The sequence below is a fragment of the Drosophila nasuta genome, chromosome 2R (genome assembly GCF_023558535.2).
Source record: "Drosophila nasuta strain 15112-1781.00 chromosome 2R, ASM2355853v1, whole genome shotgun sequence".
NCBI lineage: Eukaryota > Metazoa > Arthropoda > Insecta > Diptera > Drosophilidae > Drosophila > Drosophila nasuta.
In genome coordinates, this window is record NC_083456.1 from 16,135,541 (window position 1) to 16,156,745 (window position 21,205).

The 21,205-nt window shown below is 38.7% G+C and overlaps 5 protein-coding genes and 1 long non-coding RNA gene across 7 annotated transcripts in view; 1 reads left to right on the forward strand and 5 right to left on the reverse strand.

The window, feature by feature from the left end:
• LOC132785913 (uncharacterized) overlaps positions 1-21,205 on the forward strand; it is a 63,188-nt gene that overhangs the window by 4,665 nt on the left and 37,318 nt on the right. The gene's annotated exons all lie outside the window — the stretch shown is intronic.
• LOC132787051 (O-acyltransferase like protein-like) lies at positions 272-1,018 on the reverse strand. The gene is made up of 2 exons (XM_060793922.1): positions 551-1,018; positions 272-489 (listed from the first exon to the last, which is right to left on the reverse strand). The coding sequence occupies exons 1-2, from the start codon at positions 785-787 to the stop codon at positions 370-372; spliced, it is 357 nt and encodes a 118-aa protein (XP_060649905.1). The 5' UTR covers positions 788-1,018; the 3' UTR covers positions 272-369.
• On the reverse strand, positions 1,128-2,536 carry LOC132786595 (uncharacterized). Its single transcript, XR_009632461.1, has 6 exons — positions 2,183-2,536; positions 2,053-2,126; positions 1,795-1,997; positions 1,624-1,736; positions 1,338-1,554; positions 1,128-1,275 (listed from the first exon to the last, which is right to left on the reverse strand). It is a non-coding gene; the product is annotated as an uncharacterized LOC132786595 (long non-coding RNA).
• On the reverse strand, positions 4,583-7,379 carry LOC132785527 (nose resistant to fluoxetine protein 6-like). Of its 2 annotated transcripts, none has more exons than XM_060791667.1 (9): positions 7,117-7,379; positions 6,715-7,054; positions 6,579-6,652; positions 6,279-6,481; positions 6,102-6,214; positions 5,826-6,039; positions 5,583-5,764; positions 5,043-5,514; positions 4,583-4,984 (listed from the first exon to the last, which is right to left on the reverse strand). In XM_060791667.1, exons 1-9 carry the CDS (start codon positions 7,376-7,378, stop codon positions 4,745-4,747), a joined length of 2,100 nt encoding a protein of 699 aa, XP_060647650.1. In that variant the 5' UTR covers position 7,379; the 3' UTR covers positions 4,583-4,744. The 2 variants fall into 2 exon arrangements, with proteins under 2 accessions (XP_060647650.1, XP_060647649.1); XM_060791666.1 differs by having other exon boundaries at positions 5,826-6,042.
• Positions 7,489-10,170, reverse strand: LOC132786895 (nose resistant to fluoxetine protein 6-like). Its single transcript, XM_060793622.1, has 8 exons — positions 9,873-10,170; positions 9,477-9,816; positions 9,137-9,413; positions 8,961-9,073; positions 8,689-8,905; positions 8,451-8,632; positions 7,917-8,388; positions 7,489-7,857 (listed from the first exon to the last, which is right to left on the reverse strand). Exons 1-8 carry the CDS (start codon positions 10,159-10,161, stop codon positions 7,621-7,623), a joined length of 2,127 nt encoding a protein of 708 aa, XP_060649605.1. The 5' UTR covers positions 10,162-10,170; the 3' UTR covers positions 7,489-7,620.
• LOC132785112 (nose resistant to fluoxetine protein 6-like) lies at positions 11,142-13,089 on the reverse strand. Its single transcript, XM_060791105.1, has 7 exons — positions 12,995-13,089; positions 12,663-12,939; positions 12,487-12,599; positions 12,211-12,427; positions 11,970-12,151; positions 11,437-11,908; positions 11,142-11,375 (listed from the first exon to the last, which is right to left on the reverse strand). The coding sequence occupies exons 1-7, from the start codon at positions 13,087-13,089 to the stop codon at positions 11,142-11,144; spliced, it is 1,590 nt and encodes a 529-aa protein (XP_060647088.1).

The window sequence follows — 21,205 nt, forward strand, 5'->3', positions numbered from 1 at the left end:
GTCAAAAAGTTATCAAGAGGACAGATTTAATTTATATAATTGATTTTGGCAAGAATTGGCGAGACGATTTCCTTTTTAAATATATTCGGTCTGACCTTTCTTGAACTCTGAAAGTTCTTTAATTAGATAATCTGTGAACTTTTTTTATACGTTATTTATTCCTTTGCAGTATTCTATAAATAAGCTTTAAGTGAAGAGTTTCATTTTCAATAAAATAATCAATGTTTATTTTGAAGAAATATATAGGATATATTTGATTCTTAGGTTATGAATGGTTATGATTGTGTCTTAACATATTTAATTTTATTAACAAATCATCACAGGGATCGGTGAAATTTTCTTGTATCAACCTGTGTCTTATTCAATACTTCAGTCCTTTGCTTTGGGCGACGTTGAGACAAGAGAATGTCCTCGAGAGCTCCCCAGAGTGCTTCCAAAATGATGTGCATCACATAAGCCATCAGCACAGTGAAGCTGAAAGTCTAAAATCTACGAAATAAATAAATAAATCAATGCATTACATTTCGAGAATTATTGGGAAAGTTCTCACCATATCGTAGTCCGATAAATACGATGGTGATCGCACTCGTTTATCGTTCACCAGCTGTATATAGACATGGAAGATATAGGCAGAGTAGGAAAGTCTTGAGAGTGGTTGCCATAATGGTGAGGAGAGGAAACTGTCAGCCAATCCTCCATATCCTTTCATACAGGCAAATACCACCCAGCATAAGGAGAGGGGCCACGCGATTCGAGTCAGTGTATAATAGAAGGCCTGCTCCAACATGGTCAGAGCTGCTGTACCCGATTGCGCAGCTGAATACAGAGCAAACAATGAAGTAAACAAGAGGGGCAAGCTGACTATCCAACCCAACCAAATCGAAATGCGAGTCAGCTTGAAAGACTTGTTGCGATTTAAATGCAGGAAATATCCAAAGAGGAGTCCGATCAGCCAGGGTGCTGCATGAATGTGTGTGGCAGAGTAGAGCTTGCGTTGACCCTCAAAGCTCGTTCCCCCCTTTTCTAGATTTCATAAAGATACAATTTTAAAATTTCTTTATAAAAGTTATTGACATTAGTTTTTGAACTCACTCCAAGAAGACAGCGTACTTATTTGTCATCATTGTAGCAAAAAGGCAGCCAGAGAGTAGAAGCATGAGTACAAAGATTCCCCCCAGCGGCTTTCTTGCCCCACTTGTATAGCGAGATAAGAAAAATTGGCGATAGAATATACAGTTGCATATCTACAGCCAGGTACCAAGTATGACCAAGACACTAAAATACAAAATATTATCAAGTTTCTTACAAACAAAAAAGCACTGTACAGCTCAACTTACGATTTCTTTAGTTGCATAGTTCTGAACATAGAGTAGAGACAAATTCCAAGTGCGTTTGCAAACGTCGAAGTCGCCAAAATTAACTCTGTCAGTCACAGGACCATCACTCATTAGAGGAAGAAGCTTCATGTACATGGGAATACCTTATGCCAAGACAGGAGTGAGCCGTAGATAGCGATGGAGATACATCATTGGAATATTCATTTGGCCTTTGGATCTGAAAAATTAAAAGAAATATAGCTAAGACGTTAAGTTAATAGTACTTAATTAACGTCACTAAACTCACTTTTCGAGCTACCGTAGAGCAATCATTACCAACAACAGACCACTTAAAAAGAAGAATGTATCAACTGAGAAGGGACCATGTAATATAAAGCTTGCGAAAAACGATTGAAGCCACTGGGGGAAAAAGCGACAATTGTAAAGTTCAGTTTTAAATCACATATTTTTTACTCACAGTTAGAAGGCTCACGTAATTAGTTTTAGGTGATCTAAGTAATACAATATATTGATGACCTTAGATAACCTAGATGAGAGACAAGCATCTCATGCCATGAACACAATCGATGACGTTGGGATTCGATATGGGTTCGACGAGACGAAAGAGAGCACGAGAATTGGCACGTGCGGAGAAAGCTTTAATAATTATTGGCAATTTATCTAGGAATACAATAAATGTTAGTTGTATTTTAAAGATGTTCCTTCAACTACTTACTCTGATCTCTACAAATGAAATAGTCGCAAAGCGTGGCTAAAATCATAGCAGCAGCCAGAACTGACAGTATTACACTGCAAGTTGTGAAATCAATTAAAAACTCAATGTATCTAAAAGCTGATTTACTTACATGATTAATATAGTGACTCCAAAAAAGGGTTCCTTCTTAGCTGTTGAACAGGTTGCTTCATCCACAATATTATTGGTTATAGTCACATTGAGTAACCTGTTTGCAATTTGCCCAATAAAGGTATCCATTAATTCTGCTGAACATGAGGAGGGAAAGCAAACTGCAATCTTGAGAGTTGCACGGAAGGAAATCTTGGCAAAGCAGTATTTCCCTCTTATGCTATGACTATCTGTTATCGCTTTATAGGTTTTGATGCACTCATCGTAGTTGCCCATGTCAAAGAAATTTCCATAGAGTATTCCAGATGGAATCGATCCCCACGAATCAATCACTGTAAACTCGATAAAAATTAAATTGAATTTCTGAAAAGTGGGTGAGTGCCCAATAGCTACGAGAGGATAATCCACTCATCAGCTGGGCCATGTCAGCCAGACACAGCAGGTCCTGCTGACTGGGAAGGCGGTTGTCAAGTCGCAAATCCAAGTCAGTTTGTGTGATATTTCCAAATTGCTGAATGAGCTGGCCAGCAAAAAAACGCAACTTCATAAGCCTTTGGTATTCCTCATTGCTCACACTTGATCCACTTGGCTCAAATTGATAGCAACAAACTTGTGTTAGTCCACAAAATAGTAGAGTTCCTATAACTATGATTTTGAACATGACGATTTGGATTTGGAAATGCGCAACATTTATAGATTGTGGCTTTATATAGGTGTCTTTATATGAGATTTCAATGGAAAAGGCTAGGGTGTTGGCATATATAACCACCGAAATCTTATCATTGTTTATTATGAAACCATATTTTACATTGCTATTCATATGTATATGGTTTCCTATTGGAGTCAAGAATCATTCTAACGAAATCTATTCTGCTTAATTTGAAATATAAGCTACTGTTCAGTTCTATTGAATTTATTAAGTATTGGTATCACACCATTCAAAGTTTCCATTAGCGATAAGTCTTGTTTTCGTCTGAAAGGTTGCGATGACCTTTGGGCGGACATTCACAATCTGCTCTTCATTACATTAATGTAATTTTTATAGACAGTACAGTGAGATTCAATTAATAAATATAAATACACATTTTATTGTAATTTTAAGAATACTTAAGTTGGTTTCCATACTTATTGTAAATCCTGTTAGATTGCATATCAGGCAATGGTATCAACATCTTATGTCTTGTTTTAATAATACTGCAGTTTATTAACGTTGGAGTAAAACCATGTTCTCGAGAGCACCCAAGGGTCCTAAAAGCTATTAGCCGGATGAAGCCAAAGAGCCTCTGTCAAAGTGAAAGTTTTGAACTTTTCGCAAAAGTGAACTTTATAATTTTACTAAGCACTTCGTAGTTAAGGAAAACAGTATTAGTTTTGATGCTGTTTGAATATGTGAAATGCATTCGCTGTATAGAAGACAACGATTGCCAGAGGGGCTAGGAGAAAACCTATTGACTAATCCGTACTAAGCTTTTATGCAAATCAACATCATCCAGCAGAAAGTAAAAACCAAGCGATTCGTCTTAGCGTATAGTTGAGAGTCCTCGCTCCCATTGTCAATGCTTCTGCACTCCACTGGGCAGCTGGATACAGACCAAACAACGAAGTAAATAACATGGCGAAGCTGGCAATGCAACCCAACCAATTCGAAATGCGATTCAGTTGAAAAGACTTGTTGCGATTCCCATGCAGGAAGTCACCAAAGGCGAGACCGTGCTCACAGGGTTTTACACATATGCGTATTGTAAAGTAAATTTTGCACTGAGCTGTACCAAAGATGTCGCCATATCGATTATAAAAGAGTATTCCAAATTTAACAGTACTTAAATGCTCTATTAATAAGAAACTTACAATAGGTAAACACTCTTTTTATTAGTCATCATTGTGATAGATAGAAAAACGGCTAGTAGAAGTATGATAACAAAGATTCCCCCAGCGGCTTTCGTTCCCCACTCGAACAATGTGATAAGGAATATTGACGATAGAATATACAATTGCATTTTGATAGTCAAGTACTATGAGTAATGCACTTTGAAAGGAAGAGTGAATTTATGGATCTAACTGAGAGTCAACTCGTCATATCAGAAGTTGCGCAAGGAATCATTCAGCTTAACTATATCGATTATTGGGTAAAGTGCTGCACAAGTCGAACAAAGTCCGACAATTTCGGATTTTAGTCAGTTTGAAAAATAACATAAATATTTGTACGAAGTCAACGGTGTCCAATAAGATTTAAATTGATAAATGTATGCTCCAAGTATGTTATCAATATGTGACAGATACTCTTTGTACATAAGTTAAATTTGTTGAGATAAGCAAAGTTTTGAAGCACTTGTGATTATTTCATACACTTCTTCAGAATCTGTCAAAAATGTATTTTTACGAAAAGTGTATTTCTGTTGTAATCTTGTAATATTTAATCAGTTCGAGATTAGCTATAAGCTATTCTGTTTATCTGCGTTTATAATTATTATAAGAATTGAAGTAAAATTCTGCTACAACTACACCATAGTCTTAAAGATAGAGTAATATTGAAATTTCCCGTACATTTTTAAACTTAATTACTTTAGTTTGTTGAAGCAGGCAGCTGAGTTTCACTTTCAGTTTCTATCTGTGTAGGTAAAGATTCTTTCCTGATATCTGCAGTTGCTTTGCTGGGCAGATCTTCTGCAAGTTTCTGTTTCGATGGAGCTCTACGATTGGGCATAAGCATGCTCTCTAGAACTCCAAACGGCGCCTCCAAGAGGATGTAAATAGCATAAGAAAGCAGAAGGGTGAAACCAAATCCTCCCCAAAATATAAGCATCTGTTGTCAGTAAATGAAATTAAATTTCATAAAAGAAATATTCTTTGTGAAAACTTACCACATCGTAATCCGAGAAGAATGTATTTGTTCGCATGCGCCTTCCGTTGATTTGTTGAATGAATATATGAAAGATATACGCATTATACGATAGTTTCGATAAAGGTTGCCACAATGGCGAGGAGAGGAAGCTGTTGGCCAATCCGCCATATCCTCTCATGCAGGCAAACACAATCCAGCACAAACTCAGTGGCCACGCGATGCGAGTGAATGTATAATAAAATGCTTGATTCAGCATTGGTAGTGTGGGATTTCGCCAATCGACATATGGTAGAAGTGAAAAAATCGAGGCAAAAATCAAAGCCAAGGCCACCATCCAGCCTATCCAAACGGAAATGTGATTCAACTTCAGCGACTTGTTGCGATTCAGATGCAGGAAATAGCCAAAGAGCACTCCGATCAGCCAGGGCGCTGCATGTGTGTGGGTGGCATAATAAAGCTTTCGCTGGGCTTCATCCGGGGTGACGCCATTTCTGTTTTAAGAGATGACGGCAGATTAACGAAACAATTCATAATATTCATTTGTGCATATTATATTTACTGTAGGTAAACAGGATACTTTTCGGTCATCATGGTGGCAAAGAGGCAGGCGGAAAGCAGAATCATAAATACAAATATGCCAGCAGCGGCTTTTTTGCCCCATTTGTACAATGCCAAGAGAAAGATTGGCGAGATAAAGTAGAGTTGCATGTCTACAGCCAAGTACCAACTGTGATTTATGCACTGCAAATGGATGTAATAGGAGTTAATAATTGGATCCTTTTAAGATATGTTAGGTACTTACTAGGTCTGGAGTGGCATAGTTTTGTACGTACAACAAGGTCCAGAACCAGGTGCGTTTGCAGTGATTGTAATCATCAAACTTAACACTTTCGTACATGGGACCATCTCCAAAGAGAGGGAGAATCTTCATATAAAGAAGAATTGCCAGAGCCACAACAGGCGTTAGACGCAAATAGCGATGCAAATACATCATGAGAATGTTAAGTTTTCCATTGCTTCTAATAAATAAAAAAACTTGTTGCAATTAAACATATTGAGTGTCGTGTATCCAGCTCACTTTTCCAAGGCACGCAGCGCAATTACAACCAACAACATGCCACTGAGAAAGAAAAAGGTGTCCACTGAGAATACGCCATGCAAGACAAAGCTTGTGTACGGTTTCTCGAACCACTGAAATAAAATATGTAGTATATAGCCACTTGATTAATCTAAAAGGAATCAAAGCAAAAATTACCCATTTCAAACGAAACTGGTTTATATTAGGCGCCAACAGGGCGAATAAGTATTGATGTCCGAAAATAACCCAGATAAGCGACATGCAGCGCATGCCATATAGACAGTCGATAACGTTGGGATTGGACTTCGGCTGTACGATGCGGAAAAGCTCACGAGAATTGGCACGTGCCGAAAAGATCTTGACTACAGAAGGCAATAGTGCTGTGGAAAGTAAGCAGTAAAAGGATTTCGAAGTTCATTAAACGAATTTTAAAGGATTTAAAAACTATTTGTTTGGTCCTCTTAGTTCTTTACTTACTCTGATCCTTGCAGCAGAGATAATCGTAGCAGGTTGTGAGGACCACAGCAGCTGCCAGAAGTGCGAGTACAACGCTAAGAAATAAACAAAATGAATAGGGAAATTTATAGAGTTGCAATATCCGATTGCTACTCACATTGTAAATATGAAGAGACCATCTTGAGGCTCACGCTCCAAAGTTCGACAACTATCTTCACTCACACGGAATGGTGTTGTAGTCACATTGAGTAGTTTTTTCAATAGTTGCCCCAGAAATGCATCCATGTGCGTTGCAGAGCATGAAGCGGGAAAACAAACTGCACTTCTTATGTAGATGCCATGGCTTGCTATTGGCAGCACAGCAAAACAATATTTTCCTCTCAGATTATAGTCATCACTGATAACTTGATTGATCGTAATGCACTCATCATAATTTCCCATGTCGATGGTATTTCCGTAGAGGAATCCCTTGGGTAAAGTGCCCCATGAATCAAACACTAATGATAATAAAGAATAACAGTATAAATTCGAATTTTAATTTTCAACAAATTACACTTACTTTTTAGTGCCCACATCTTTTTAGAGGATATTGCTGCCATTAGCTGTGCCATATCAGCTAAACACTGAAGATCCTCCTGATCAGGCAGTCGATTGGTGAATAAATCCAAGTCTGCCTGCGTTATATTTCGATAGTATTTCGAGAACTCCACAGCAAGTGGTCGCAGCTCCACAATTCGTTGATATTCTTCATCGTTAAGAAATTCTGTTGAATGAACTAAAGACAGTCCAATTAATAACAGCGCTATAAGGATTTTGACCATATTCGTTTGCTGATCAATTTAATAGACTCGGCCACCTCTGAGAATATTAGTTTATATACGATTTAGACCCTCGAAATTGAAAAGATAAGAGTCGTTATTTTGAGGACGGAATGAAACATTTGCTTTAGATATGATTGCTTTAATTGACGTACTTAAGTTTTTGTCTTATCAATTGCTATAACTAATCCGCTACAAATTCGGCTTAAATGCTGATAATTAAATTAGTTATTTTTAACTTAAGTCTACTCTATTTGTTGTTGTTCAGAACTTGTGGCGTGTTCAAGAGGTTCAGCTGTCTTTTGCACCTCAACAACTAGAATTTTATCAGTCTGTGTCTCATCGGGCGCCTCAGTCTTTGGTTTGGGTTTGCGTTGAGGCATCATCATGCCTTCCAATGCACCAAAAGGTGCTTCCACAATTATGAAAATTACATAGGACATCAGCAATGTGAAGCCAAAAGCTTGCCAGAAGTACAGCATCTAGTATATTGAGGAATATTTAGGAATATGCAACGAAAGTATTTAAAAAGTTAACTTACCACATCGTAGTCTGAGAAGACGGTGTTGGTCCTCAGATGTCGTGCGTTTATTTGTTGCATTACTGTGTGAAACATGTACGCCGTATAAGAGAGTTTTGACAGTGGTTGCCAAAGTGGCGAGGAGAGGAAGCTGTTGGCCAATCCTCCATATCCCTTCATGCAGGCAAACACCACCCAACAGATGCCCAATGGCCAAGCGATTCGACTCAGCGTGTAATAGGTAGCCTGCTCTCCCATTGTCAACTTTTCTGCAGTCCACTGGGCAGCTGGATACAGAGCAAACAATGAGGCAAACAACATGGCCAAGCTGACAATCCAACCCAACCAAATGAAAATGCGATTCAGTTGGAATGACTTGTTGCGATTCAAGTGCAGGAAATATCCAAGGAGGAATCCGATCAACCAGGGTGCCGCATGAACATGTGTCGCCAAGTAGAGTTTGCGTTGGCTCTCACCATTGATGTTTCCCTTACTGTATGTAAACATGAAAAAATTTAAGAAAATTCTATCAAGAACATAAAATTATTTACTTACTCTAAATTAACAGGGTATTTTTCGGTCATCATTGTGGCAAAGAGGCAGCCAGAGAGTAGAAGCATTAGTACAAAGATTCCCCCAGCGGCTTTCTTGCCCCACTTATACAAAGCGATAAGGAATATTGGTGATAGAATATACAATTGCATATCTGCAGCCAGGTACCAGGTGTGATTTATGCACTACAATAAGTAGAAAAATGTTAAATATACTTCACAGATAGTATGATTAATCTTACCATGTTTGGAGTGGCATAGTTTTGGACATACAGTAAAGTCAAGTACCAAGTGCTTTTGCAGTAGTCGTAGTTATCGAACTGCGCCTTGTCTGTAGCCGGACCATCACCCAGTATGGGAATTAGTGTCATATGTACGATTATGGCTACAGCTACAACTGGAGTAAGTCTCAAATACCGATGGAGATACATCATCGGAATATTGAGTCTGCCTTTGGTTCTGAGATATAAACAAAAATAAGAAAAATTCATGTTTCGTGTTGTAATAGACTTACTTCTCCATTGATCGAAGGGCAATCATTGCTAGCAATAGGCCACTGATTACCAAGAAGGTATCCACCGAGAAGAAACCGTGGAGTATGAAGCTGGCAAACGGACTTGCGATCCACTGTGAAGCAAGACAAATAAGTAAGCAAAAATAGTTCAAAGTAGTAAAGATTAATGTTCACACCGGAAACATTTTCACCGCATTCAAATTTGGAGCCATTACTGCGAGTATATATTGATGGCTAAATATAACCCAGATGAGCGACATGCAACGAAGTCCATGAAGACAATCGATGACATTGGGATTCGATTTAGGCTGAACAATTCGGAAGAGAGCTCGAGAATTTGAGCGTGCAGAGAAAGCTTTGATCACTCCTGGCAATCTGCTTTGATCCTCGAAAAGGAAATAGTCGCAGAGAGTGGCAAGTAGCATAGCAGCAGCCAGAACTGATAGTAGAACTCTGAAATTCGAATTATGAAATAAAGGGAACAAGGAAATATAATATATAAAAAGTTCCACTTACATTGTGAATATTGTTAGGCCATCGAAAGCTTCTTTTTCGGCTGTTTTGCAGTAATCCTCGTTCACTATTTGCTTAGTTAAAGTCATATTAAGCATTCGGTTAAATAATTGTTTAAAAAATGTATCCATGAGAGCCGCAGAGCAGGATGAGGGAATGCAAATAGCTATTCTGATATCCACCAATTCTATTGGAAAAGGAACTCGTACATAGCAGTATTTTCCCTTTATATTATAGTTTTCAGCTATAGCCTTATTGATTCCAATGCACTCATCATAGTTGCCCATGTCCATGATATTGCCATATAGAAGTCCCTTTGGAAATGAGCCCCAGGCATCGATCACTGTAATAATTGAATTATATTTGATTGAAATCACCTTGACTATGAATTATACTCACTTTTCAATGCCCAATAGTTGAGAGAAGTGACACCGTTCATCAATAGAGCCATGTCAGCCAGACACTGCAGATCCTGCTGACTGGGAATTCGACTGTTGGGTAAATCCAAATCTGCTTGCGAAAAGTTTCCAAAGTGATGCATAAACTCTACAGCAAGAGGACGAAATTCCATAATCCGATGATAGTCCTCTTTGCTAATAAGTGTATTCGGCGCAATCTGCACTGAACTGACTTGGGTCAGTCCTAAGTAAAAGACGAGCACGAAGATTATTAATTTGACTTTGTCCATTGCGATTTGAATTTGTGAATGACAACTTGGTTGGGATTCAACCTTTATATATGGAGAGTAATAAGCGATAAGCGCACCTTTTGATAGGGGTTTGAGCACCTGTCGCTCCTCTTATCAATGAGTTTATAATTATATATACAAGTACATTCAGTGTAATACTATCAAAATCCATTTAGAATGAAATTCCAAAAATTAATTTGAAAACGAGAACAAACAAATTTTATACGCCTTTATCAGCTCAACGGCTTTTTAATCTCTTTACGAATCAAATTATTGAGCAAACTCTTAAGTTGTTTGTATTATAAGAGACGGAGGGAATACTATAGTATTGGAATATTATTTGGTTATCAGTTTAAAGAACTGCGGGTTATAGGAATCCCTATCTTATCAAATGGTTTGCAGGCTAATCGATTTACTAATCGCTTGTGTGAATAAAATGCCTTGTCTGGGATTTACAAACAATTCTGAGTCATTTTGAAGTGCTTTTTGATTGGCATTAATTGATTCTTGAAATTTGTATTCTTCTGAATAATATTTGAAGCCACATGCCGCGCTTATCATTGGTTAACCTCTTGTGTTTTACGAGTAGATGTTTGAAAGCGACAGAAAACTAAAGTGGATTTTGGATTGGGTCCAAAAGTTGCGTATAAATGGAATATAATAAGGATGTGGCCACGGATTTGATTTTCCGGACTAATATATATAAGATGAAGATGATAAAGAAAAAGGAAGATGGTTTTAAGACTCTTAACTAAATTCAGAGAAATAAATTTTGTTTGTTTGGTACATATTTTGAAATCTGCAGCCTTATTGCATGATCAAATTTAGTAAACTATGTATTGTAGAAATTTCAGCCTCCTAGCTACTGTTTGATGGATCAGTTCATATTTATAAAGACTCTCAAAATTTATCGATTTAATCGACGTATGTATTTATCAAGTATAAATCCGTTACGATTTCATTTTAAAATGTGTAGTTTACTATATGTCCTGCTCTCCCGTAACTTTTGCAGGTTTCATAGGTTCATTTGTCTTTTGAACCTCGACAACTTGAATTTCATCAGTCCGTACATCAATGGGCTCCTCAGTTTTCGGCTTAGGTTTTCGCTGAGGCATTAGCATACCTTCCAAGGCACCAAAGGGTGCTTCCAGAATAATATACATTACGTAAGACAGCAGCAATGTAAAGCCAAAGGTTTGCCAGAATGACAGCATCTAGAATATTGAATAATATTTAATAATATGCAATGCTCCTGCACTTGAAAATTGCACTTACCACATCGTAGTCTGTGAATACGGCGTTAGTTCTCAGACGTCTTGCGTGTACTTGCTGCATGAATATGTGAAACATATACGCCGTGAAGGAGAGTTTTGACAGGGGCTGCCAAAGTGGCGAGGAGAGGAAACTGTTGGCCAATCCGCCATATCCCTGCATACAGGCAAACACAACCCAGCAGAGAGCTAACGGCCAAGCGATTCGACTCAGTGTATAGTAGGCAGCCTGTTCTCCCAATGTCAATGCTTTTGCACTCCACTGGGCAGCTGGATACAGAGCAAACAAGGAGGCAAACAACATGGCCAAGCTGACAATCCAACCCAACCAAATGAAAATGAAATTAAGCTTGAAGGACTTGTTACGATTCAAGTGCAGGAAGTATCCAAGCAGAAGTCCGATCAGCCAAGGTGCCGCATGAACATGTGTCGCCCAGTAGAGTTTGCGATTGCTTTCACCGCTGATGCCTCCTTTGCTGCAATAAAATATTGAAATTAATATGATTGGAAAACGGGCATATCAAATCTTAAACTTACGCAAAATCTACTGGATACTTTTTGGTCATTATTGTGGCAAAGAGACAACCAGAGAGTAGAAGCATGAGTACAAAGATTGCCGCAGCAGCTTTCTTGCCCCACTTGTACAATGCGATAAGGAATATTGGCGATAGAATATACAATTGCATATCTACAGCCAGGTACCAGGTGTGATTCATGCACTTTAGTAGAGAAATGTTTAACTTATATTTGATATACTTATTATTAAAATGAAACTTACCAAATCTGGAGTAGCATAGTTTTGGACGTAGAGTAGAGTCAAATACCACGTCCTGTGGCAGTGATCGTAGTTATCGAATTGTGCCCTGTAAGTCACGGGACCATCATTCATTATGGGAAGTAGCTTCATATGCATAAGAATAGCCACAGCCACTATAGGAGTAAGTCTCAAATACCGATGGAGATACATCAAGGGAATATTGAGTCTGCCTTTGGTTCTAAGAAATAGAAATAAATTTTTAATTCCATGCTGGTTTGATGTATGCATAAAACTTACTTCTCAAGTGATCGCAGGGCAATCATTACAAGCAACAGGCCACTTAGGAAGAAGAAGGTATCAACTGAGAAGAAACCATGGAGTATGAAACTGGCAAACGGACTTGCGATCCACTATTAAATAAGTTTAAAAAGTCAGTATATATTTGAATGAAATATATTGTTTAATGTACTCACTGAAACCAGTTTTAGTCCGTTTATATTTGGTCCCATTATTGCAAACAAATATTGATGGCCAAAAATAACCCAAATAAGCGACATGCAACGCAGTCCATGAAGACAATCGATGACAGTGGGATTCGATTTGGGTTGGACAAGACGGAAGAGAGCTCTAGAATTGGCGCGTGCAGAGAAAACTTTGATCACTCCTGGCAATTTGCTTTGATCCTCAAAGAAGAAATAGTCGCAGAGAGTAGCAAGTAGCATAGCAGCAGCCAAGATTGATAGTAGAACTCTGTAATTTATATTGTGAATATAACTTGGCAGAAATTGTCTGATGTTCCACTTACATTGTGAATATTGTTAGAGCATCGTAGGGTTCCTTATCGACTGTCTTGCAGTATTCGTCATCCACTATTGCTTTAGTGAAATTTAGATTTACCATCTCATAAAACATCTGCTTCATAAAAGTATCAATGAGAGCGCTAGAGCAGGAGGAGGGAAAGCAAACAGCTACTCTTTACTCCGATATAACCACTGGAAAGGGAACTCTAGCAAGGCAGTATTTTCCCTTTATATTCGGATTGTTGGCAATTTCCTTGTCGATGCTTAGACAGTCGTCGTAGTTGCCCATGTCGATGCTATTGCCATACAAAAGTCCATGCGGATATGAGCCCCAAGAATCCATCACTGTAATAGTTTAATAAAGTTTTAGTTTTAATAATCTCAACTATGAATTATACTCACTTTTCCTTGCCCAAAGGGAATACAAAGTGACACCTCTCTTCAGTCTATCCATGTCAGCCAAGCACTGCAAATCCTCTGGAGTAGGATCCTCATCTAGGTCATCTTGGGAAAAGTTCTTATAGAAATCCAAAAACTCAGCATAAAAAGGTCGAAATTTCTTAGCCTGATTACTAATAGCTGAATTCCTTGCAACCTGAAGAGAACTGACTTCTGCCAGTCCTAAATAAAATAGCAATCCAATAATTATTAGCTTGACCGTATCTATTGCGTTTTGAGTTTGTGAATGACAACTTTTTTTTGGGTTTTTCCTTTGTATAGATACTCTAAAATAAGTGATAAGGAAGAGGTCATGTGTACCTGTTGTCCATTTTATCAAGTTACTTTGTATAGTATTAGATTATTATTATAAATCTGAGTACATTCAGTGTAATACTATCAAAATCCTTTTAAAATCAAAGTCACCCCAATTTATACGGTCTTGTTTATCAGTATTGTGATTACGGGTTTCTATCAATAGTCTATCAATATTTATTAAAATGAAAACATTGATCTTAAGTCTTTTGGGAACCATGATGGTACAGAAATATTTCGTTGAGAGTTTCGAGTTACAGGAATCTCTATCTTATCAGTTAGTGACGCAGACTAATCGATTAAACAACCTTGTCTGTGGTTAACAAACAATTCTGAATCATTTTGAAGTGCTTTTCGATTGGCATTAATTTTAAGTCATTGGCCACGCTTATCAACTTGTATTTTACGAGTAGTATGTTAGTTGTTTTGGAGGCGTCTGAAGTGAATTGTGGACTGTGGGCAAAAGTCCCCAATACGTAGAAAATTACAATACCATAGATTAGAGGTGGTTTCCTAGCGCATTCGGATTGGTCACCTAGAGACCTTTGGAACTTAAAGCGAAAGCGAAAACCAAAATCAACACCACGAAATACACTCAGTGGGCTTTCAATGAAATGTAAATACAAATAAATAAAACTTTGCCCAGCACAAAAGCAGCAAGAGCAACGAAAAAAGGCAGTCAAGACAAATTTTAAATAAGCTTATCAAATTCTTAAGATGGCTTTACACAAAAATAGAAAACTAAGCCAGGAAAAACGCGCTGATTTTCTTTGTGCGCCAGCCAACCACCAATCAAATCGACGCGACTCGACTCGAATCGAGTCTCGCAGTCTAGGAGCCTAGTTGTGGAGTTGGGGATTTTGTTGAGGGAGCACAACATTATCACTGCCTCGAAAATCAATAAACATTAATCTTGACGTGATTTTGTCTTTATCCTTCGCCATTTGCGTATTTGATGCCTGCCACCGTCGGGTATTTGATAAAAGATTAAAGTTTAATAAGAGCAAACGCAAAGCTCGGCTAGAGACCCCAATTAGCATTATCAAGGTTCTGATAACACAGATATACAGGGTTAGATAGAGGACTCGATGCCATTCCAAACAATTCCAAGGAATCGAGTGAGACACAAATTCCGTTTGCAAAGTAAACTTAAATACCAGGAAAATAAACAACAACAAAACGCAAATGTTTTTAATATTGCTGGGTACACAAAGGGTTTACAACGTGCTCCTCTCGGTGCCATACACTGAGAAAAATAACATGTTTAATGCAATTTATTATGCCAAGGAAATGAGAGAGCTAACAAACGCGCTAAAGAAAAGCCCTTGGGTATTACAACTTTAATGCGACACATAAGCCGAAGGTATTCGCGTTCAATATGTATGCGTATTTTTTTTCGCAGTGTACGTAAACCGCTTAATATGACAAGGAAATGGGATGTTTTACTTGGGTAACCTGTAGCGTGTACAATTTGCAACCGCTGTATATGATAATAAAAATTCAATTAAGTTATCCTTAACAGATCTGAAAACCAGTTTTTGTCAACATTGCATATCAACAAATTGAACTTTGTCTAATTCGTTTAGCTAATCTACCACATTATCCTGAAGTATGCTTAACGGCTAGGTAATTTGACACGCCTACAAGTGGGCGGACCCTTTGCTGCGTTGCTATGTGTGTTTTTGTGTGTGAGTGTGTGTGTGTGTGGTGTCACCTTGAAAATTTCATAATTAAACTGCCTGAGTTGAACTCAAAGGACACAGTTGGCAGAGGAGACGAGATATATTTACCTTAAAGAATTCTAATTAAATCATTGAAAAACTTTGAGGACTTTGTGCTGATTCATGTGTCCTGGCAGCTGCTACTTTTCCAAGCCTAGGCCAGAAAACTTTTGCCCTGAACCTCAAGAATTTGCGTCTGATTTTCATACCCTGTATTTGCTACGCTCTCGATTCTTTTTTTGAGTGTGTGTGTGTTTTTTGCAAACTCGACAAATGAAATTATCAGCTATATAGTATCTATCTCCAGGGTATTGTCAAGTTGAGCAATTAGTTGAGGGTTGATCTTTTTTGCAGTATACATGCGAGTATATACGAATATATATATATCTATATATATATGTGTATGGGGAGTTGCCTACACCACTTGGTGTCGACTAATTTGTGGTGTTTGCTTTGGACTTTCGGCTTTCGGCCAGCAGGCTGCCTAGCCGACGCTCTTTTGGCTTATGCAAAGCATGGTCTAAAGCCCTACATGTGCCGCACACAGCTCGAGACTGAGCCACTAGGCCGTAGCCAGCAGCCAGTGTCGGACTTTTTCCTACACACAAAAAGGGATTGCCTCGGGGGCGACAGACGAGTGAGGAGGCGAGTAAAGACTGAGGTCTGCTTGGCGTATCAGTATTTCATGTCGCCACACACACACTCGCACACATAGACATACACACACACACACCCTGGCAGATACCATGCAAGATTCATAGACTCATAAATCTTTAAGTATTGAATACCATTTTTGCATATACTACACATAAGTAAGAACCTCACGCCGTCGAAAACTTTATCCGGCCACCAAGCAAGCCACCAAACCCCATATCTGTAGTCCCCACGTCGTTGTGTTGCGTGCCCAGCAGCAGGAGCAGCAGGAGCAGCCGCTTGGCCGAAAATATTTGCAAACTTTGCTTGAGGTGAAAGCAAACAACGTGGCGCCGCATACCAACAGCCAACAGCGAACAGCCAACAGTTGTTGTAGTAGTAGTACAATATTTCTGGCCGAGCGGCAACATTGGATGCCAATTTAGCGTAGATCCGACGTGGCAGTGACTGACCAAATGGGGGGGGGGAAGCGAGGAGGTAGAACAAGTAGTGTGTAGGGTTGTCGCCACGGGCGCTTGTTTGTTGGCCAACTGCGTACCCGCTCTCTCTCTCTTTCTCTCTCTCCGTCTCTCTAGCTCTCTTCTGGCCAAAATCCACCAAATATAATGTTGTATCTACGCACACAGCCCGCATGTATGCTCCATATGCTTCAAGCACTCACAAACAACACTCGTTCAGTATTCGCACTCGCACTCGCACTCGGACTCGGACTCACACACTCACTCGCGCACTCAGTGAAGCGTTCGAATTGTGGGTATATACTCGTCGTATTCATGAAATGGAATAACTAATGACTTTATGCTTGAAGCGTGTTTTGTTAATTGCATTTGCTAAAAACGAGCCACAAACACACACACACACACACACACACACACTCATACTCACACACAGTTCCCTTCTTTTCTAATCGAGGAGCGGGTGACTTTGGTGGGTGGTGGCTGCTGCTGTTGCTGCTGCTGCTGCTGCTGCGGAAACGGCAACTTCATTGGCTGCTGGTGGGTTCAACTTCTTATGGTTATGGAGCATTAAATGCGAAGAAAAATTTCAATAGCCGCTGCGCTGCGGCCACCGAAACTTAACGAAATGAAAGGAAGCAAGCTCATAGATAGCGTAACCACAACCACAGTTACAACAACAACAACAGCAACAACAACTTCAGTAACAAATACAAACAGCAGTAACAACTACAACAACTTAACAGACCGGGGCTAATGAAACCGCAGTTGAATCGTGGAATGGGAATAAAGAAATGGGAATAAGACGAAGAGAAAATCGCTTCTCAAGTAGTTGGCATCGTCAACGCGGCCATTGCACAGTGGTTAAATATCACCCTTTAAAAATTTTGCAATACTTTTCTCTACTCTATTGCAAAAGCAAGTTTTTTTTTCTCTCTCACATTTTTAATTAAATATTTTGGTGTGACATTGAAAAAAACTAAAAATAAATATTTTTTTTTCGGTATGTCTGGTAAGTTTTTCAATGTCCTCGTTTACATATTCTATGGCAATGTTTATTCTGTGCAATTCCTGACTTCATTTAATTAAAAATATGCCAAAATGCCTGTGTTTGTTCTGTAAACAGTTGCGACAAATAAAAACAACTAAAATGAACGAACTGCGAGATACACTCTAGACTTAGTTATGTGCAGCTACGATGGATAATAAATGTATGCAATTTGTTAAAGATTCCGTTATGTAATACGAGTATTTTACATTTCGGATTTTCATTCGCCAGATTGTATGTAAAAAATAGTAAATACATTTAGCAGTCAAGATGGTTTTTGCTAAATTGTGAATTTGTAAATTAATACATTTAAATGTAATTCAATAACTAACTTCCACATAATTATTGACTTGCATTTAAATGATGAAATAATTTAATTTGATATAATTCTTTTACAATTAAATTCAATTTAGTTATAAAATGTAATTGCAAATTAAATTATTGAATTACACTTAAATTATGAAATTATTTTACACACTCAAGTGAAATTTTCAATAGCTAAAACTCACATTAATATTGATGTAATTCAATACATGGGTAATTTTTATATAAATTGCATTAATTTTAGAGCAATAGAGTTAAATGTTATTCAATAACTAAATGCCTTAAAATGCTTTACATTTAAATGACAAATTAATAAATCGTTTATTACAATAATTGAATAATATTGAATAACATTTTAAAGCTGAAATTGATAAAACCTCATTTATTTATACATTATTCATATAGCAATTAGTTATATTAAACAAATTTAAATAAAATTACCTTTTGAATTTCATTAAATTATTTAATTAAATCGAATAAGTTTTGACCACTGTGCGCTGTCGCGTGGGTGCGTTGTTGGTAGTATCTTTTCATAGGTTGGTGCTAATGGTTCGACCAACTATGATGGCGACAATTTGCCAATGCATGCGATAAGCCCTGTAGAAGAAGACGGCGAGTGACAACAGATGTATAAATGTGTGTGTGGAGGGCATGTGGTTGAATGGCTGTGGTTGGGGGTGTGTTTTAGTGGGGACAGCGGAAAGTATTATCAATTGGGTTTTGACGTGTGATGTGTGTAGTTTTTCGGGAGGCTATTTTTGTTGCAAGCTCGTCAAGTGGCCCGTCAATGGCTGAGCAAAGAACGAGACGAAGATTGAGTTTTTGTTATCGTAGTAAAGCGTCAAGTTTTCTTACGATGACCCGAAAGACATCTCACAACACATCACATCGTTCTCTGTTTACAATTTATTGCCTCTTGAATATACACACAAGTGTGTATGGAGATGTTTTGTTATTGCTTTTGTTTCGAATGTATAATATTTAATTTGGAGTTAAGCAGACTCCAAACACACACACACACACACACACATACACAGAAATTAATCAAGCATGTGATTGCTCAACGAGTTGGGGCATTTTCCATGTTATATATAATATTAGGTTTTAGGTTTATGCGTCAACAAGTTGATCAACTGTAAATGGATTGTCTCGCAGCTCTGCAAGTAATTGACTCAAGTGTGCTGCACTCAATGCACTTGCCAAGCTAATTGAACTAATTGGACTCACCAGTTAGTCAGTCAGTCAGTCAGTCAGTCACTTATCCTGTAGTGCAGTTAACTGGTGTCCATCCAATTTGCGGTCGCTTACGTATGTATGTGTATATGTAATATCTTGGCCGCAATTATGTGAAAATAAATACTTGAATAAGTGGCTTTTAATTAAAGCTTAAAAACACACACACTCACACACTTACACACTGAGAGAGCCGCAACGAAAAAGAGAGAAAAACCTGTGAAAATATGAAAAACGAAGCACTCGACGAAAGTCAAAGCTTTGATTGGTCAAGTCAAATGGAGCATCCTGCCTCCGACATGTACAACCACATTGGCCACAATCACGTGAGTGTTTCTTGCTGAGTGTATGTGTATGTGTGTGTGTGTGTGTTTGTGTTTGCACTCATGCTTTACACGAGTGCTTCAAACGGACAAACATCCGAGTACTGAGCGGGACAGTCACGTCCACATGGCTGCTGCTGTTTCATGAATTTTCTCTCTGGCTGTCTGTCTGCCTCTATCCCCGTCTCTGTCTCACGCAAAAAGGTGCCTGGCGGGTCACTTGAGCATGGATGGCTTCCTCGACGTTCAATTTGTGTACTTAAATTCATTTCACTTTAATTACGAGGGTATTCCATTTAATATTTGATGGCTTCTGCCTCCTCCTCCTCCTCCTGTTGCCATTCACAATTTTCCACAGTTCCCAGCTGCTGCTGCTGCTGCTGTTGCTGTTCATCTGCTAAATGTCTATCGTCATCGTCATCGTCAGGCTGTGATGGTCGTCATACATATCCTTGTCATCGTTCTCGTCCCTTGGCAACACGTTATCCTCTTCATTTCATTTTTGTTTGCCATGTAAACATTTAGACTATAAACTGAATTAGGGTATTCATAAAATGCGTATGCATATTATGACCCCAAGAAAACATCACATGTACGTGTATGGGTGTGTGTGTGTGCGAGTGTTTAGATAACTTCAACTACCTGTCTCGCCAGCGGCCTTATTCGACATTTGAGAAATTAAATTCTTATGCCTCTCTCCAATAGCTATTTCGCCATTTCATCTATGGCTTTCAATTAAGTGCAAAACAAGTTTTTATCCAGAGCTTCTCTACCTCCGTTACCTGGGCTAAACATTCTAATTTTCTTCGCTTTTTTGGTAAACTGAGCTGGCGGCCAAAATCAAAATGGCATATTGGAAAATACGTAAACTGATCGGATGACATAAAAATGCCTTTTAGAGAGCGAATGTGAATGCGAGTATTCCAGCTAAATAGGCAGCAACAAGCTAAGCTAAGCTGCGCTGCGTTGTGTTGTCTTCATCTTTTTTTGGTGTTTTTTTGTGGCACGTTGACGAAGTGGCATGGCATCATCAAATACCAACAAATGGTGTAAAATGCCTCATTGAATGCTGCGCGACGTCTCGAAGCACTACTTACCTTATACATACACACACATAAATGTTGTATATATCTTGTATATACATATATAGTCAGCAGATATGGCAAACCACTCGCTGTCTGTCTGTTTGCAGACATGGCAACAACATTTTCAGCGGGTCGCAGGGGTTGGGGTGAAGTATTGGCAGATTGGGGGTGTCTTTGCCGCTGAGTTGTTGTCGTCGACGTCGTTGATGGTGACCTGCGTTGGCCTCGTCGCGCAATTGCTTTTCGGGGTTTGGGCTTTGGGTTTGGTCGATGGCAATGGCAACGTGGCGAAGACAACAAAAGAAAACGCTGGGCGGGGAAGGACGCTCTAAGAACGTGCGCTGCTGCTGAGATTTGTTGTGCCACCTACGCTGCCTAATGTGCGGCATGTATAAGTAAATGTAGCTCTGTGTGTGTGTGTGTATTTGTTTTACAACCACAGCTAGTAGGAAAAGAGAGAGGGGAGAAGGAGAAGGTGGCAAAGTTGCAAGGGACGATGCTTTTTATGTGACCATTTCCACTGTGACTGCGAATGAGACTCTGCTACTCTTGCTGCTGATGCTGTTGCGTTCGTGTTCATTAACGTTGCTATTACATTTTAACACACCGAATCGGAATGT

Excerpts from the sequence above, each read along its gene's own strand:
- LOC132787051 (XM_060793922.1), bottom strand. The coding sequence starts at position 787 with ATGTTGGAGCAGGCCTTCTATTATACACTGACTCGAATCGCGTGGCCC. Across the intron at positions 490-550 it reads ATTTATCGGACTACGATATG|ATTTTAGACTTTCAGCTTCA; the intron begins GTGAGAACTTTC and ends TTTATTTCGTAG.
- LOC132785527 (XM_060791666.1), bottom strand. The coding sequence starts at position 7,378 with ATGGTCAAAATCCTTATAGCGCTGTTATTAATTGGACTGTCTTTAGTT. Across the intron at positions 7,055-7,116 it reads AAAGATGTGGGCACTAAAAA|TGTTTGATTCATGGGGCACT; the intron begins GTAAGTGTAATT and ends TATTATCATTAG. Across the intron at positions 6,482-6,578 it reads TCTCTGCTGCAAGGATCAGA|CACTATTGCCTTCTGTAGTC; the intron begins GTAAGTAAAGAA and ends TACTTTCCACAG.
- LOC132786895 (XM_060793622.1), bottom strand. The coding sequence starts at position 10,161 with ATGGACAAAGTCAAATTAATAATCTTCGTGCTCGTCTTTTACTTAGGA. Across the intron at positions 9,074-9,136 it reads ATGCGGTGAAAATGTTTCCG|TGGATCGCAAGTCCGTTTGC; the intron begins GTGTGAACATTA and ends CTTGCTTCACAG. Across the intron at positions 8,389-8,450 it reads AAATACCCTGTTAATTTAGA|TAAGGGAAACATCAATGGTG; the intron begins GTAAGTAAATAA and ends GTTTACATACAG.
- LOC132785112 (XM_060791105.1), bottom strand. The coding sequence starts at position 13,089 with ATGGTAAATCTAAATTTCACTAAAGCAATAGTGGATGACGAATACTGC. Across the intron at positions 12,600-12,662 it reads ACGGACTAAAACTGGTTTCA|TGGATCGCAAGTCCGTTTGC; the intron begins GTGAGTACATTA and ends CTTATTTAATAG. Across the intron at positions 11,376-11,436 it reads TATTCACAGACTACGATGTG|ATGCTGTCATTCTGGCAAAC; the intron begins GTAAGTGCAATT and ends TCAATATTCTAG.